The sequence below is a fragment of the Staurois parvus genome, unplaced genomic scaffold (genome assembly GCF_062004578.1).
Source record: "Staurois parvus isolate SC_StPar_1 unplaced genomic scaffold, SC_StPar_1.0 ptg000104l, whole genome shotgun sequence".
NCBI lineage: Eukaryota > Metazoa > Chordata > Amphibia > Anura > Ranidae > Staurois > Staurois parvus.
Window position 1 is genome coordinate 6,598,136 of NW_028317900.1, and position 18,102 is coordinate 6,616,237.

The 18,102-nt window shown below is 37.7% G+C and overlaps 1 protein-coding gene across 5 annotated transcripts in view; it reads right to left on the reverse strand.

Moving 5' to 3' along the window:
- Nucleotides 1-18,102, reverse strand: part of MEIS2 (Meis homeobox 2) — a 192,027-nt gene that overhangs the window by 154,561 nt on the left and 19,364 nt on the right. For all 5 annotated transcript variants that reach the window (XM_089671299.1, XM_089671297.1, XM_089671296.1 and 2 more), the window contains exon 7: nucleotides 6,856-6,970. In XM_089671299.1, coding sequence (XP_089527425.1) covers nucleotides 6,856-6,970 — 115 coding nt within the window. The remainder of the gene's footprint in view (nucleotides 1-6,855; nucleotides 6,971-18,102) is intronic.

Here is an 18,102-nt window from a genome sequence, read left to right on the forward strand (position 1 = left end):
AAAGATATATTTTAAATGATAATACATAGATTTAAATCTAGACAGAACGCTCATGTGGCACATACACTTGGATGAAGAGGTTCTATTTCAGGAATTTGCAATTTTTTGGTTTACTAAAGGAGTAATATTATACTGTTCCAGTACCCATTCGTTTACCTAAAAAATACTTTTAATTCTTTTTTTAATTCTTTTTACAATAGTTGACTGCCTAAAAACAAGTTACTGGCCCATCATACCTTTTGATGTTTGTAAATAATTAACCTACTTTCAGTATATTTTAATACCCCCTAAATCCCATTTCTGGAAGGCTTGTCTGAGTTTTTTCTATATGGCCTGATAGGAATAAAGTGGTGCTTTTCACAAGTGCTGTTGCGACCAATATTAATTAGCACATGATTGCAGAAATGCTGCAAGCAAAAATACATTGTAGCCTGACATGTACCTTGTATCAAAAATACAAGTGCATTGGATAAAAGGCTATAACAGTAAATAGAGCTTGATCTGTGAAAAGTTCAACAACAGAAAATAATCATTCATGAGCATAAAATGAGTAACTGTAACACGTATAAAATAGTTTAATTCACATATGTCCATTATGAAGAGTTACCGCAAACACTGATCTTACCACGTGCTAGAAGTGTCAAACATCTGTCAAAGTAAGATGCATGTCGCCTTGGGGGAAACAGGCACTGATCATATCATCAGCTTTCCAGATGTAAATAAATAAATGGATCTTACAAATAGAATCAATAGCTACAGAAACTGAATATACCAGCTTGCCTGACTCCAGACTGGTTTGATTTCTGCTCTTCTAGTCCATGTGATACTACAGAAATCATTTTGCTTTTTCTATGATAAAATAATATTGTTTTGGCCTTCCAAAAAAAATGAATGCACTATTTAATACATCTCCTATGAGGCAGAATATTATGTAACAATGAAAACTGAAGTCTGGTTTTCTCAACAGAGCAACACAGATTTTGCTCACAGTGTGAGATGGAACATATACAAAGAGACAGCTGTTTGCACTTAAGTAATAGTGCTGGGTTCAGCAGTGAAGGGGTGCCTGTGATTCCAGCACTCTACAGTTGCTGTCCCAGCCTGTCTTGGAATTCAGTCTATGCCCAAATGGGGGCTTCTCCTACTGCTGTGACATGGGTTAACCCTTCACTTTGCTTGATGGAGAAGCCTTCATTATTCCAAAGTGTGGTGTAGGAAGACATAGGGGTTGATTTACTAAAACTGGAGAGTGCCAAATCTGGTGTAAATTGACAGCACTATATAAGTACCTGAAATAAATAAAAATTAATAGCAAGCTAAAGTTAGAAACTGATTGGCTACCATGCACAGCTGCAACACAGAGGAACACTTGAACAAACTTTTTGGTCTCAGGGAACCCCTGATACTAATCTAATAATTACTATATCTACAGCTCATAGTACAGAAGTGTGATGATCAGTGGGAAGAATGATTCTTACACTTGCGGTCATTAGGAAGTATCCCCCTTCCCCTTACAGATAGCTAAAAAGATCAATGGTGTCAGAAGGAAGTGGTATGAGAGGCAGAAATTGCTCATTGTTCAAAATTGTTCAAGAAGCCCATAGCAACTTCTGGGGGTAACCTATGTTTCCACAAATCCCTGGTTGAAAAACTGCTCTAGAGAATCCACACTGTGAACAATTCACACATAAACTAAATATTGAGGACTACTGTAAGCTATGCCTAAAGCTGAACTCTGGGATAACCTAATATTTTCAAGGTACAATAGATACAATTCCTACTTGAGGCTTGGTGTACTTTGTGTCATTTTTCAGATCTGTACTGTAATTCAGTGTAAAACAGGAACTTCCTGCAATAACAGCCTGTTTCTGCTCTTCCCTGTCCTTGTGCAGGGTCTGGTATTGTATTTGCCCCCTTTATGTAGTTTTTCTGCAGGCAGCATGTAATAGGTGATGCCTGTCAGGTGCCTCCCACAGCTCTGCTCTCTGCACAGACTATGTACAGTACAATGATAAAATTGAACTTTTGCTTCCAATTGGAGCGGAAGTGGGTGTGGGTACCTGTCAAAACCGGGTACCCTCTCACCTCCCCCCGCCCCCGTTCTTCAAAGGTGCCAATTCTTCACGGGGAGTGGGGGGGATGAGTCCTTAAAAGTGAAACTTTTTGGTGGAGATCTGCTTTAAGCTTTGACAATAAAACCTGGAAGCTGAATAGTTGTATGCACAGCTGCACCAGATTTTGCACTCTACAATTTTAGTAAATAACCCCCAGTATGTATAAACAGCTACCACTCTGGTGACATTTTAAGTCCATCAACTGCTCCTGTGCCTGGTGACACCACATGTGGCTCGACCATCCTATCAGTAGGCCTAGGCACCTAAGAACCATGATGAGGAGACGAGGCAGAAATATACGGATGAATTGGCACTGCCATAATGAGAAAATTACACGATAAGCAGTAAACAGTTAACATGCATGTCAGATGGATTAAAGAGTTGATGGGTGCATCACTCTACAGAAACAAATGTGTATTTGGTCAGCACTAGTGCCCACTGATAACTCCAATCGGCAGAATATTTTGGGTTTATATAACAACTGGCAGAAGATCAGCCTATCTACAATCAACTAGTTCAAATTAGTAATCAGATTGGATGTCTTGTCTGCTATCACATTCTCTAAACATTTATATGTTTAGGAACAAAGATGACTTGAATAGTCACCAATTCCGCTGATTTGCCTGAACATTTATTTTTATGTAGAATAACATAAATATGGTGAGAGTGTAATCACTGCCTAAAGGCAAGAGCTGCACAGCTGACTTGTGCTTATAATAGATGACGATCTGGGGCCTCTCACAGACAAGTGACTGTAAGTGGAGTTTGTACATGGTTACAACAAATATTTAACGGAATAATAACACAAATAAAGAGCTTGCAGCACTGGCGTGTGAATAATGTGCTGGAATCCGGTGTGTGATCTGTGTGTGAACCCTCTGGGCAGTTTAGCAAAACCTGTTCCTGAGGGTAAAGAATTCCATCGCCACCACCTCCCCTTCCCACCATCCACATGTCCATCATACAGAATTCTTATAATTCACTGCTAGTCTAAGCAGCGCTACAAGAACTACAGGGTGACAGCATTTCAGAGCTTTAAAGCTTGCTTTTGGTACAGCTCAGGACAAACGTACCCAACATCTATTGCAACTTTCTAAACTTAATACACATAACAAGGAAACTAATTAAACACTGCAGATGATGTTCAGAACAACCAACCTATTTCCACCTGTCATTTTCCAAGGTTAAAATAAAAAATAGAAAAAAATACTCAATGGGTTGTTATGGGAAATGGCCTTTTTATAAAGGTGTCCCTTTTAATTTTATAGCGTAACTTCAAGCAGAGAACAGCGATAAAGTGCAAATGCACTAATGTGTAATAACCTTTCATATTCCAGACTACTGGAGACATACTGGTACCGAAGAATTCTAATAGGTTGTAATGACTCACTTTGTGCTAAAAAGATAAAATTGCAGTAAAGCGGGGAGTACAAAGATTGGAAATATAATGTGCTATGGTGTACTACCCATTTGCCTCCTTGTTCTTTACAGTAGAACTATAGGAAAAATGTTTTTTTTTCATTTTGAATGGAGTACTGAAAGGGTTAAACCCCTGTGAGTTTAATTTTCACCTTCTGTGTCCCATTAGGGAGATTTACCTTCACTTCCTGTCCCATACCCAAAACAGGAAGTGAGATTATCTCAACAAATAGGGGGAATTCATTGGGGACCCCCAGGTCACCAGAACTAGCATCCCCATTAAAAAATTTCCTGTCTTTGATTTTTTGGGGACAACCCATAATTTGGGATTTTTTTTTTATTTTCACTTTCAATGATAATGGGAAACAGGACAAACAGAGAGTGAATCTCCCCAACGGGGGGCACAGACTGCAATCAAAACCCGACAAGTGTTCTAATTCCTCTCCATTCTATCCAAAACTAAAATAAAAGGTTTGCCTTTAGTTATACTTTAGGAAAAGTCTACTAAAATCATTATAACATAGTAATCAAAGCTTGTGCTGCTTTCTGCAATATAAATAAATATGCTTCTGATGATATAAAAATGTATCTTTTATGATAGAAAAGTCCAATAAGTATCAACAAAATTAAAAGTAAACTACACAATGACAGCAAAGAATGAATACAATGCATAATATTCCTATTGAAGGGATCACTGACATACGTTTGTATCTCCTCACAGTTTACTAGTAAAATTGTCTATGTATGATGCTAAAGGCAGGAGGCCCACTGTTCATCCTGTGTACAAAAGCCTGTATAGCATTCAGGGCCTGAGAGATGGCAGACAACACACTGATGGGAAGTTCCACACACACAACACAGCCAATGGTATAGTCATGACTGAGTAGACAGCTTCCATACACTTCAGTATGTCACTGAGAAGTTCACAATGTACACAGAGCTATATAGCAACCCAGCAAACACATTCCACACAATCCGCAGACCCCATAGAACACACCGGCCTTTATTTATTAACACAAAGATAAGAGTAATGTTATGAAGTAACGCCTAGCAACTCATCAGAAACCATCCTTCTACAGTCTACAAAACTTATGAAACACAATCTGTGAAAATCATAAACAGAGTTGTAGATACTCATTATAGTTTTGTCTCGTGGTGGTGCGGCAAATGGCAGAATAATTATTTTGCAGAATTGACTCAAAGTAGCAACACAATGACCCTAGATTATTGCTTGGGGATCCCCACTCAGGCTGTTGGTGTTCTGTCGGATGGATGCTGCTGAATCAGTGAGCATGGAGGCTGTGGATGGATTCCCGAGACTCAGAGTATGCAAGCAAAATGAGAAGAGAGGCCCTTGATGATTAAACCCCAGGTTGGGGTGAAATGCGTGGAGGGCGTGGCCTAGATGTACTGGCAGAGGCTGCTTTTACCTGTCTACTAGATGGCCGGGTGAGGTGTGTGGCAGTCAGGAAACCTACTCTCATTTTGCTTACAACTAACTCCAACTTGGAAAAGATCTTATTTACCTCCACTTTCCTTGTCACCAATATGGTAGCATTACTTTATGACTTTGTCGCAACAATAGTGACAGACAGTGAAAGTGTCACAAATAAGAACTACATGACTTTGTCACATGCATCGGTACTACCAATGAAATGGGTTTCTTGAATTTGGAGCAAGGTCTCCAACTACATCTGCATTGCCATAAATGTCTTGCAAATGCCTTATTGAATCACCTCCTATATCTAGCTGATTGATAAAGGGTGCTGCATATGGCTCACAAGACCCTACCAAACAAAGTGTAGGGAAAGAGAATCCTAAAAGTCACGTATCACAGCAAAACCCTGTGAGGAAGTGTATGACAGCCTCAGCCCAGGCTCCAACAAGGCCACACCCCCAACACATTTCACTCTGCCCCAGAGCCTAATTACAGGAATGATTAAGCTCCAGAGCAGAGTGAAATGCATTGGGGCGTAGCCTTGTTGGAGCCTGGGCTGAGGCTGTCATACACTTCCTCACAGGGTTTTGCTGTGATGTGCAACTTTTAGGACTATCTTTCCCTACTGGATGTTTTGAGCTGGGACAAACTCGGTCCTTGTTGGCAATCCTAGTGGTTTGTAGAGCCTTGAGTGGCGTCTATCATTGTTGAGGGTCTACCAAACAAAGGCCAGAAACATCTGAATGCAGCCTCTAAGCTTAGAAAAAACAACCTGAAATTCAATATTAATTATACAAAGGCTTGTGTATATTTTAGTTATCGCTGCTTACACACTGTCTATGTTATTAAAAAACAACCAAAAGAAACTACACTGCTAAGGCATGCAATAAAATTAAGGCAAAATTATTTACAGCACCACAAACTGGCGAAGCAACCATACTGTAAAACCCAGAGAGGAATTTAAACATTCATAATACCATCAAAAGACAGACCAAACAAATGGGATTGTCAGCAGCATGCCTCATATGCCATCTGACTCAGAAGGTCAAGGCATGTCAACTGGAACAATATTCATGTTATGTACAAGGGTTTGGACCCCATACCTTTATCAATGTAATGCTTTATCAATGGATTCTACATGATTACACAGCCATGCATCTAAAGGACAGTCATCTTAAATGCATCTAATACAACAAACTCAAGCATGTTACACTTTTGAACCTAATTTTTATTCCTGGTATATGGGGTTGTGTTAGGTTAAAACTTCTGAGAATGTTTTTTTTGCTGTCTGTGTCTTCTTGTCCCAGTGACACCCATACCCCTAGCTCAGAGGGACAACAAACGATGGAAATCTTCACAATGAAAACACAGGAAAAAAATAAAAACCTCTAAGCAAAACTAAAATAAAAAGGTTGGAGTTGAGCTTTAAGTTGTTAGAGATAAGATTATGACCAAGTCAGACTGCCATACAGCATCTTGTTCTCTATGAATATACATTTCATAGACACATTTTAATAAAAAAAAACATATTTATCTATGGCTGAACTTTCCTTGCTCACTTCAAGCACTACAAACATTGCTTATCTGAAGCAGAAGTCAAGCTGTCAGGTGTAATATAGTTATGTTGCTGAATTTTGCTAATAAAGGTCAGATGACTTTCCTATTATAGCAATGAATGAATTATGGACAATAGTCATTATCCTCCTAGATTGTAAACTCGAAAGAGCAGGGCCCTCAATCCCCTCATGTTTTGCATTGTATTGGTATTGTTCTGTCACATGTTCTGTCCCCCTTTGTAATGTACAGCTCTGAGCGAACTATTGGCGCTTTATAAATACTGTATAATAATAATAATAATAATTATAATTTTAAAGTGGGTCCTACCTTGTTCACTGCTGTTGTCCCCACTCTGTGAAGCATGGCCACCACTGGAGGGTCCCGGCGTTCCAGCAGAATGTGTGGATACTGCATCATCGTGATCTCGCCATGAGGCAGGATTCTGATGTTAGCCCCAATCATAGAAGAGGACAGCCATTAAAAAAAATTGAAAAGGAAAATTAGATAACAAAGATGACCGATCAGCAAGTAACGTCAACAAATAAATACCATTCTTCCCATTATCCAGTGCTATTTTAATCTGTATTTATGAAGAGTAGCTGCAATTGTATGTTGTACTAACCAGTGCCGTGAGTAATTTTCTCTTTTCAATGTTGACTTCATCAAGACAATTATACGGACATCTGCACAAATGCTAGAACACTTTGCAATTCATTTTTCTGCTCTTTTCTGAAACATGTGCCACTAATATGCTCTATCTGAGAATATGCTAATTAGTTGCACACACTTTGCACATCACCCTGACTCATCTGCATACTAGAGATTCCAATGTATAAAAGCTGACCATTCGACATGTAAAAAAAAAGAATACACAAAAAGCACCAACAAAATACCATAAATCAGCCACGTCAGTGTTTTGGAAAATCTGTGAATATCAATATGATCAGAATTGTATGACTCACATAGTGCAACAAATGTCAGCTACAGGATGTGATATATTTTAGCAATATTATCACTAACACATTTCTTCATATCAGACTGACATATTTCTACAGTGTTATATTTATAAAGGCAAAGCGTTGAATAAAGCAGGTACAAGTCTCTTTCCTACATTGTACCATACACCGCTGCCTGCTACTCTGAACAAAGAAACTTAGCAGTTTTATCTTCCTAAAGAGTAGAATCTTTATGGGTTGGTTCACACTATAGAAACGCAGTCCAGATACGTTCTGGATGTGTTTCTGAATGCGTGTTTTTGATTAGTTTTTGGCGCATTCTGGTGCATTTTTTGTTTTTTTCATGAGTTCTGGTGCATTTTTTGGTGCATTCCAGGTGAATTTTTTATGTGTTTTTAGAGAGGGAGAAGCAAAACAAGGAGCCAATCAGCTGTGTTAGAGTGCTCATGTGCTATCAAGGGACATGCTGATAGAAGGAGAGAGCAGAGTGACAGAGACATGAGTTAATCAGTCTGCTGCTTCTCCTTTCACTGTCCAGTCACAGGCTGTGGACTTTTTAAGTGTTTGGGACTTTTATGTCACTGTATGTGAACTATTGGTTTATTATTTGTTATATATTTGTTGTATATTAAATTATAAAAAATAAAGACTGCACCCTAAAATGTGCAATATATCTGCAGAATATATTTACATAAGGCATTGGTGGCCTATTTTTACAGAAGCCTCATTTTAGACCTTCTCTGCCCACTGCCAATGGGTATATGGGCAACCACCAACCTTCCCTCCTGATAATTATCTGCTCTGTTTAGATGGAATGAATGATTCAGTTATTAAAATGGTGGCATTGGTATATGAGCGGCTCCTAAGTTATCACATTTATTGTCTGTTGCACAATATCAGCAGTTGGCATCTGTATGGACCTCCCATACCTGTCAGATTTATCCATGGCTGTGAATGGTCAAATCTGTTCCAGACTGGGCTGCCCGCCACCAAGAGGGAGAAATTTTACTCAGCCTGATTTGCACATGTTCAGGCAGCTTTAAAAAGTCTTGTGCTTATATTAAGACAACTCATTAGCTACAACATAGACCTTGCAGTGCCTCTCAGGGGCCATTTGGCAATGGGCTAGCCAGATGGCAGTGACTCCTGCTGTTCAACATATGACGTCACAGGGATGAAGAAAGTAAGGCAGATGCTGTACTCGGGTTGACAGAAGGAATTTCAGATTTACAGTAGCTGCTCAACTCTCAGATTTAACATTCCTTGTTGTAAAGTGCTATTGAGTATACACTATGAAAGTTTCAATCTAAAATGACTATGCAGTGCAGAAATGACTGATAAGACAAGCCTGGAGGAAGTTTCAGACTTAAATTGCCTGACTTCACAGTATGGGGGCCAACATCCCCTACTGTTCATATACACAACCAAATGAATATCTACTGGAGAGATTGGAACTAGGACTGCAAGACAAAGCACACCTATCAGAGAAATGTTGGTAAAGGAAATACAATCTTAGAAAAACAGGCAAATAATGAGAATCAAGCAAAGAAAACTTGAATGCAGATGGTATGGTGTGCGCAAGACAATTCTGTTATATAAATGAGTACAAAATATAATAGACTATGTAATGCCATGACAGCTTTTATATGATATAAATATGCCTGTAATTTAAATTGAAGCTACTGTGCAATATGAACTAACATATCCCAAGACAGTCATATCACAAACCTGAGTCTGTTGACTTTTTACAATGAGAATTGCCAATTTTGTGTTTCTAATAAACAGTTCTTATGCTACACTTAGTAGGTACTTCCCTGTATCCCTGTTTATATCATACACCTGGCACTGTGGACGGGCCTAAGGCTAGTCATACATGCATAGATCTCTATATCAGAGAAATCAAATAGATTCCTCCATCCACACCAAACAATATGTAATAATCTCCACTGCCAGCTATTGTTTTCAGGACGTCATAGCACGTTTAGCTGCATGCATACACAAATAGCAAATGCATCTGTTAGAATGCGTTCACTGCTTGGCCGACAATTTCCCACCTGGCTTCTTTGACTTTTCAGTTGAAGGTTTTTGAGCTGGGTGGTGCCAACAGGGCCAACTAGAGCACCTACATTTTTGGAGGGGGTCCTGTTACCCCTTTTTAGCCTATCCTGTCACATATCACTGTAATGTAACCCTATCAGGATGAAACAAAAGGTAATTCATTTTAAACTGAACTGACAATACACTTATTTATACAATACAAGGCAAGCTAAATAAGGATAACAGCATGAAGCCGCTGGGGGCATATCAGTAAAAGGCAATCCTAAATAGAGTTTCCTACATGCTTGCCCCCTTCCATCGAGCAATCTTTGTCTGTTATGCTTAACACTTCGCAAAATTTTGCAGCTGATAAAAAAAACCTAAACAAAGATAGGGACCTTGATAAATACTAAAGTTACACTTAAAAATGATGCCCCCCCTAAAAGACCTGCAATGCTCCCATGGTAAATATATCCAGGCATAACACTGTGGCTGGCAGAGTAAATAGACAATATACAGAGGACCAGGTAAACAATGATTGGTGGTTGTAGATAAATACAATGTGGCACATGGCACATCTGATTGTGGCAAATTGCATTTAATATAAATTATTATGTCACAGCACAAAGAGCTTGTTGCCAAATATTGACCAATTTGTTTTCTAAAAAAATTATTTATTTGGCGGAAACTGTTGTAGGATTTTTTTTTGCATTATTTGGCACAATAATCACACTGGGGTAGATTTACTAAAACTGGAGTATTCAGAATCTGGTGTAGCTGTGTATGGTAGACAAACAGCTTCTAAGTTCAGCCTGTTCAATTAAGCTTTGGCAATAAAACTTGGAAGCTGATTGGTTTCTCTGCAGAGCTGCACCAGATTTTGCACCATGCAATTTTAGCAAATAACCCCACTGTCTTGTTCAAATCCTTCAAACAGAACATTTTTTGGTGCATTTCATAAATCAGTGTTCAGTGTAAAAATTGAATTCATCGGCATTTCAGGCAGACATGATTTTCATTTATATTGTAAAGCGCTGAGCAAACTGTTGGTGCTATATAAATCCTGTGTGATAATTAAGTCCCACAAACACAGACACTCATTTATATTGCCTTCTTGTTTGTCCTTATCCACAACATAGTAATACCCCAAATACCTTCTACTTTGTAATAATTACCTATAGTGTTTCAGCTTGTGAGGAAGAACAAACTATATACCATAACGTAAAGTTATACAACATTCAAGTGAAAATGCATTTAAGCTGTAAATCATTTAATTCAAGTTTATTACTTTTGGAGGGTACAAGGAGGCCTCATTCTAGACAATGAATTGTGTTGTTGGAAAGCAAGGTGGATGCATTCCTTAAACACTTGAAACAGCTGCCTTACTTGTCACCTGCATGTGCTAATAACCCAGGCTAATTAATACACTGTAACAACCAGAGTCCCAGCTCCCACCCAGTGTGAATGCAATCCTACACTCCCCTAATAATGCCAGCAAATAGGCCACAAAACTCCATGATAAGTATGACATCTGCTCCTGGGAAACGAAGGTAAATTATTACACCACTGGCAGTGTGCAGATTTATAGTTGCTACTTGGAAGACTTTTTTAAAGACTTGTGTACTAATAACTACTGGACAGAGGAAGGCAGCATACAGCAAGTCTGGATAATAAAGTAAAAGGCAACAAAACGCCTAAAAGTGCATCAATAATACGATTTCCATGCTGAAATGACCCAGCCTGCTCCTTGGCTTCGTGATGATGCTGCTTCTAAATGTCATTGGAAGCTTATTGTAAAGCAAGAGTTGAAAAATCAGATGGGAAATTTAAAACACATAGCACAAAGGACAGTGCCATGCGGGAAGACTACCCAGACACATCAGGCATAGAAGTATCACAACATAAACCAGTAAGTATATTTTGTGTCCATTTTTATGCATTGAGCAAGTATTCATGCGGCAAGCTGTACTGCGGTTAAACCATGGCAATTTTCTGAAAATCCTTTGTAATTAGTTCTTGACCCCAAAGAAGTGTCTTCCATATTCAAAGGTACTGGGCAATGGCCAAACTGTATATTTTGGGGGAGATTTACTAAAACTGGTGCACACAGAAACTGGTGCAACTGTGCATATTAACCAATTAGCTTCCAGGTTTTAATGTCAAAGCTTAATTGAACAAACTGAAATTAGAAGCTGATTGGCTACCATGTACAGCTGCACCAGATTCTGAATGATCCACTTTAAGTAAATCTCCCTCTGTATATCTATGAGCAGTCCATGATAGAGCCTAATAATCACTGATAGTCTCTCAGCATCTTAGAAGGAGTAGATTATTGACAGCTAATATCTGGTTGTTTGGGTTCTAGCTGATTTCATACTTTTTGAAAATAAAATAGTCTAATAAGAGTTGCTGCTGAAGTTAACCCTTCACTCTTTGTTGTTAAATAGCTGTTGGGGATACAAATCTTCGTGACTAGCACGGCTCGATACTTGGCTAGAAAACTGAAAACTAGACATTAAAAACTGTGCTGGAAAAAGCCTAGAAAATACATAATCATCAAAACAGAAAAAAAGCAAGATAACGCACAATGAGACCCCTTCAATGCACAGGGAGGACAAAGTGGGCTATCTCCCAGTGCAAAATTTGTGGGGGATGGGTAAGCACAGAATAATCCCATATACATACAAAGACAACAAATGGGCAAATAAAGGTTAATTATTCTATGCAGTGACAACAGCACAGAGCTGTGACTGTTCCCCCCTACAGAACAAAAAGGGGAATAATAGCATGGATTTTCGGATTTTCTAACATTATAAATCCAGGAAAATTTAATTATAAATCACAGATGATACAGTATTGACATACAGAAATAGGCAGACAGGCAGATGGATTCTACCTCTTCTTTTCCTGTGAACACTAGTATAACAGCAATAAATTAAACATAAATATAATACCCATAAAAGTGACTATACAGCGTGCTTGTGGGTACATAGGCAGATATTCAACAGAAACCTTAATAATTCAGGCTACAAATGTTCCTTTCCTGCACCCATCTAATTGTATTAAAGAGCAGAGTTTCCAGGTGAAAAGCTGGGAATATTGAGCAGCCCAATACAAAGCGGATGAAAAAGACATCCAAGAAGCAAGGTCCCCTGGGAAGGCATTTTCTATTTGCCGGGCCGCAGCCCCGCAGCTGATAATGCAAGTTGTAATTAATATAAAAGCAGGAGACAATATGGGAAGAGCTTGTACTTGCACTGCCACAAGAGATCTATGCGCCTAGAATGTGTTTCTCATTTACACAATAGTCTGCCCTGCAAAACCTGACTTTATCAGCAAACTCTCTCCCTGGGAAGGTTAAAATATTGATTTACTAACATCTCTGGACATTGCTAAAACTATAAAACAGCATATAGAGCTGCACCTTTTTTGTTTAATAAATTACTCCATACAAGATTATTCTGTACATCTACAGGAAAAAAAAAGAATATATAATATACATACACATATATATATATATATATATATATATATATATATATATATATATATATATTATAGTTGCTGTTAATATAAAGCACACACAAACATAGTGTCAGTATGTTTACTTTGTAAGTTGTTGGCAGCTTCTCTTTTAGACAAAACAAAAGGTTTTCATTCTAGTTTTAATTTTAAGCACAAGATCACTGGGGAATACTGTAGATTTATTGTTTCCCAAGAGACATATATCTCTGTCCACATCCTATACAGTATGCTTGTACTGTATGTAGTATGTGTTATAACAGGAACTATACATTGAGAGGTCACAATAGTCTTGTAAGCCATGTCACTTCCACCCCTGTACCCATTTTATCATCCCAGCAGAGAATCCAATGGGCACATTCTTCCCAGCACAGCAAGGTCCACTGCTCACTAGATAAGAGTACTGGAGGAGTCAGGCATTGAGCACAGACTGTGACTTCTTGTAATTCTGTACAAACTATATTTTAGGAATGAAGAGGCCTTTGAAGTCAATGATATCTAGGAGATGCATGCATGTTTTTCATGTTTTGTTTTACCAGCTCTTTTAGTGCCTACTTTTAACTATTTCAAAGATATACTAGTACAATATTCATACATCACGTTTCCTCACATTCATTATATATGCAATTTACATACAAGTAAAAATAAAACATACCATTGATATCATCTGATGTAATTTAAAACATTATGTCAACTTGCAAAAGTCTTGCAAAGTAACCAGCCATAGACATCACAGAGCTGCTTTGTTGATAGTTGGAAATTGAGGCCTTGACTACACTAAAAGTGAATTTAGAATCTCTTAGTAGCACACGCCCTTGCTGAGCTTTTCCTCAGGAGCACCAAACTGAGACTTAGTAAAGGAATCAGTTTCTAACTTTGCCTAGAGAACCTGTGCTCATTTCTATCTCTGACAGTGGAAATACTTTCTTGAACTGCCACTACTGACTTCTACAAAACTGCAAAGCATTTGTTAATAGCATGCTATCAGGCACTGAAACATCTCACGTGTATCTTCGCCGAAGATGGGTATAGAACTATCCCAGAATCAGAATCTGTGGAGAGTTAGTTTCTAAAATATTTTTTTTATTTTATATCCACAAAGCAGAAAATATTAAAATACCCCAATAAGGCCCAATAGCCATGTCACTCCAATTTTTTTACTCTTATACACAGTATATTGATGTTACAGAGTTAGTTTTTCTTCCTAAAAAAAGAGCTTCAACTATCTTTCAATTGCAATTTATATCTAATATCTATACAGAGCACCAACCTTTGGGGTTGATTTACTAAAAGAATAAAGACTGCTTACTAAACAAAGTGAATGTAAAGTGCATTTTCACTAAGCTCAGTGAAGAAAATATATTTGTGTTCACTTTAATTATCAAATCATGTGCAAGAGAAAAATACTGTTTTCTTTTTAATTTCTGCTGCACATGATTGCTTATTCAAAGTGAGTACAGCGTCGCTTTATCTACTAAGACTTTATTTAGTGAACATTCTCTACTCCTTTAGTAAATTAGTCATATTGCTTTATAGAGTCACATAAATCCATGGCCCTGTAGAAGCTTGCAATATAATGCCCCTATCATACACAGCCCAGGACTAGATATGGTTGGCAGCCAATAACTCTACCAGTATGTTTTCTTTTGATGTGGGAGAAAACTGGAGCACACAGAGTGGACCCACATAAACACAGAGAAAACAAAGTGTATAATTCCTGCAGTTAGTTTCCCTGGTGGAAAATTAAAGCAGTATTTCAGAGCTGTAAGCTTAGAATGTTAAGCACATATCTGCCATGCTGCTCAAGATTTCCTACATATCATATAGCCAACATTAGTGCACTATTATACACAGAATCCAATACACATACCTGACACAAAGTTCAACAATTAGGTACAATGATTTCAGATTCATGTGATATAGGATTTAGCACTACGATATTTCTGTGCCGTCTGTTATAATGAAACAGATCACACAGTGTTCCTATTCCTCATATGTAGAGAGTAATTGCCATCATATGCTCCTAGTATCATTCCACCTCACATGCAGTGTAATTCCTGATACTCACAGTATGACTCCCATTAGATAACACACAATAATGCCTACCATATACATTGCATCAGTTCAACAGATTCACATGTGAGCAGACTTTCTGCAGCTGCTGTTATTTCTGGCAGGTCCCATTCAGGATAGACTGAGAATTCTTATTTTTTTTTCCTTTTAAATGAAAAATTCCCATATCCTGATTAGGAAGGGAACAAAGATCTACCAACCTGGGGTTAGGTTTGTGCCTTTGGCAAATCACCCCTATTTTCCATTCAACATAATTCCACATACGTTTAAAAATACATTTGTTTTTATTTACCAAGTGCCATTGTTAACCTCCCGGCGACACAGAAATATGAAATTATACTCATTACAGCTGAGACTCTTATTTACTATATATGATACTTAATGAGGGGTGACTAACTACAGTCTGCACCAACACATCCCTGAAATCAGAGAAGAAATAATAGGGTAAAACATAAATGGACACTTCTTCCAAGAAGGAAGAATGGTATTGGATCCAACAAAACAGTTCAAGTGTAGCTGTCACTGGTTGCAGTTAAGTTGATCTATTTAGAAAACTGAAAAAATGTAATGTTGTCCACAGTAACTTTATTTCACAGATTACACAATGTTTCTATATTATTATAAACTGCACTTTCAATAAACCCCAAGGCTATATAACTTAACAAAGAAATAAAAGAAAAAAAAACTATTAAGCAGCAAAATTTGTACCCAGTCTCCTCATTGGTCATTGTTAATAATATATAAGGCCTCCTAGATCAGGTTCCAGATAACAGGCCGGCCCAATGCACAGTTAACAGAAGCTGGCCTGGAGCAAACGCCGGGAAATTCTTGACAGTCCAATTCTGTGTTTTAGCAAGTACCTAAATATACTATCTTCATACAGGCACTCACTCAAGTCAGCATCATAGGCTGACACGCTCCTGAAATGATTGAAATTCTTCAACTTACAGATCTACAAACCCTAGAAGACGTGCTACTTTATGCTCATGGCAATTACCTATCGGCCATTAGGACAACAAACCATTCAGAAATGAACTAAACCACATTTACATCAGAGACTGACCTTTGCACTTGAAGCTTTCCTCCAGACGTGCCATAAAAATAGAGGACAAGTTATAAAGACAATATTGTCCAGTATGGGACTATGCAGGTTAAATAAAGTTAAAGACTTAATTAAAAAAATTCTAACAGTGTATGTAAAAATTGACTAGTGATATTCAGTTACCAGGTATGATTCTATTTAACCCGCTATTAAAAATGTAATTTGGGATTCATTTCTCACAGTGACTAAGAGGTTGGCACTTCCCCCTGGCAGCACTAGGGTCAGCAGTTTGAATCCGAGCCACGGCACTACCTGCCTGGAGTTTGCATGTTCTCCCTGTGCCTGCATGGGTTTCCTTCAGGTACTCCATTTTCCTCCCACCCCCCAAAGACATGCTGGTAGGTTAATTGGCTCCTGTCTAAGTTTGCTCTAGTATGTGTATATATGAATGTGAGTTATGGATCTTAGACTAAGCTCTTTGAGTGATGTGAATGTACAATATATATATGTAAAGCGAAGCATAAATTTGATGGCACTATGTAAGCATCTGTAATAATAATAATAATATGAAATTAGTGCACTGGCAACTTTTATTGGCACTGAAACTCACTTACTAAATTACTGAAATAAAAAATGTTGGTACAGCTATCAACAGTGTTACAGAGTCATTACCAAAACTCATATCGCCCACAGGCTTTTTTTTTTTCCATGTCAGGATTTCCAGTGGTGAGGACCTTACCTAATTTCTCCTTTCAATTCTTTGAAGTCTTTTACTCTTCCTCCACCCAATGCACTATCTACATATGTAAAGTAAAACTTTTTGACAGGAAGTATGGGATACCCTTATGGGATAGCCCAGTGACCTTGCAAATAGATCACTGAGAAGCTGAAAGTAGCTAGCATCTACCAAAAGATAAAATATCAATTTTGGGTGGATTGAGCCTTTACCAGCCATACTTGATATGTATTACTATACATTGATTTACTTTTTTGTGGAACCCAATTCCAATTGATTATTGTATTGCTCAACTACACCTAAGGAACCTTTTTTTTTCTCATTCTCATTACATTGGTTGAATTGGTGAAGTAAACACAGCCAGTAAAGTAAACAAGACCATCAAAAATTATTCATTTCAGAGTACGCGAACCTTGAACCATAATGAATGGTAAGCTGCTGCAAAACTTTTGCGCTCTAGTAAAATATATCAAAGGGAGCATGGCAATTACACACTATTAGGAAGCAGGGGTAAACAACTGTTGCTGAACTACACTGATCAACCCTCATAAGTGTATATCGGCTTTTGTGCAAATATAAGAACATATAAACAATGACAAAATAATAGCAATAAAAACAAGACAAATATTAGGTATAGAATATTTACAACTGTGTAGTCAGCTAACACACAGACACACAATCAACAATACATCTAAGCGAAACCAACCAATGAAAGCCCAGCTTCATTTCCGCATCACTCCAACGAATCCTTACTTTTGTCTTTCCAGTTTAAAAACGTGTTGAAGTTTTACATACGGAAATAAAACTCTTCTAGCTGGATTCATCCCGCGAGTCATATGTCCAACAATTCATCATTGTTATGAGAGGTTAATATATTTTATATCTACTGTAATGAAGTGTTACCTTAATAGGGTTTAATAAATGGCCTTGTGTTATAAATTTATGTATGATGGGTACTGCTTAAAACATAAGCAAAATCTACTGCCCAGTATAAAGATTACAGCACTTTCAAGAAAATTCACTACAGCATGATAAAAAATTATATATATACATATATATATATATATATATATATATATATATAATGTAAAGCGCTGAGCAAACTGTCAGCGCTATATAAATCCTGTATAATAATAATAATAATAATAATAATATATATATATGTATAATTGTAATGTAACACAAAAAAAAATGTATGTACACAGAGG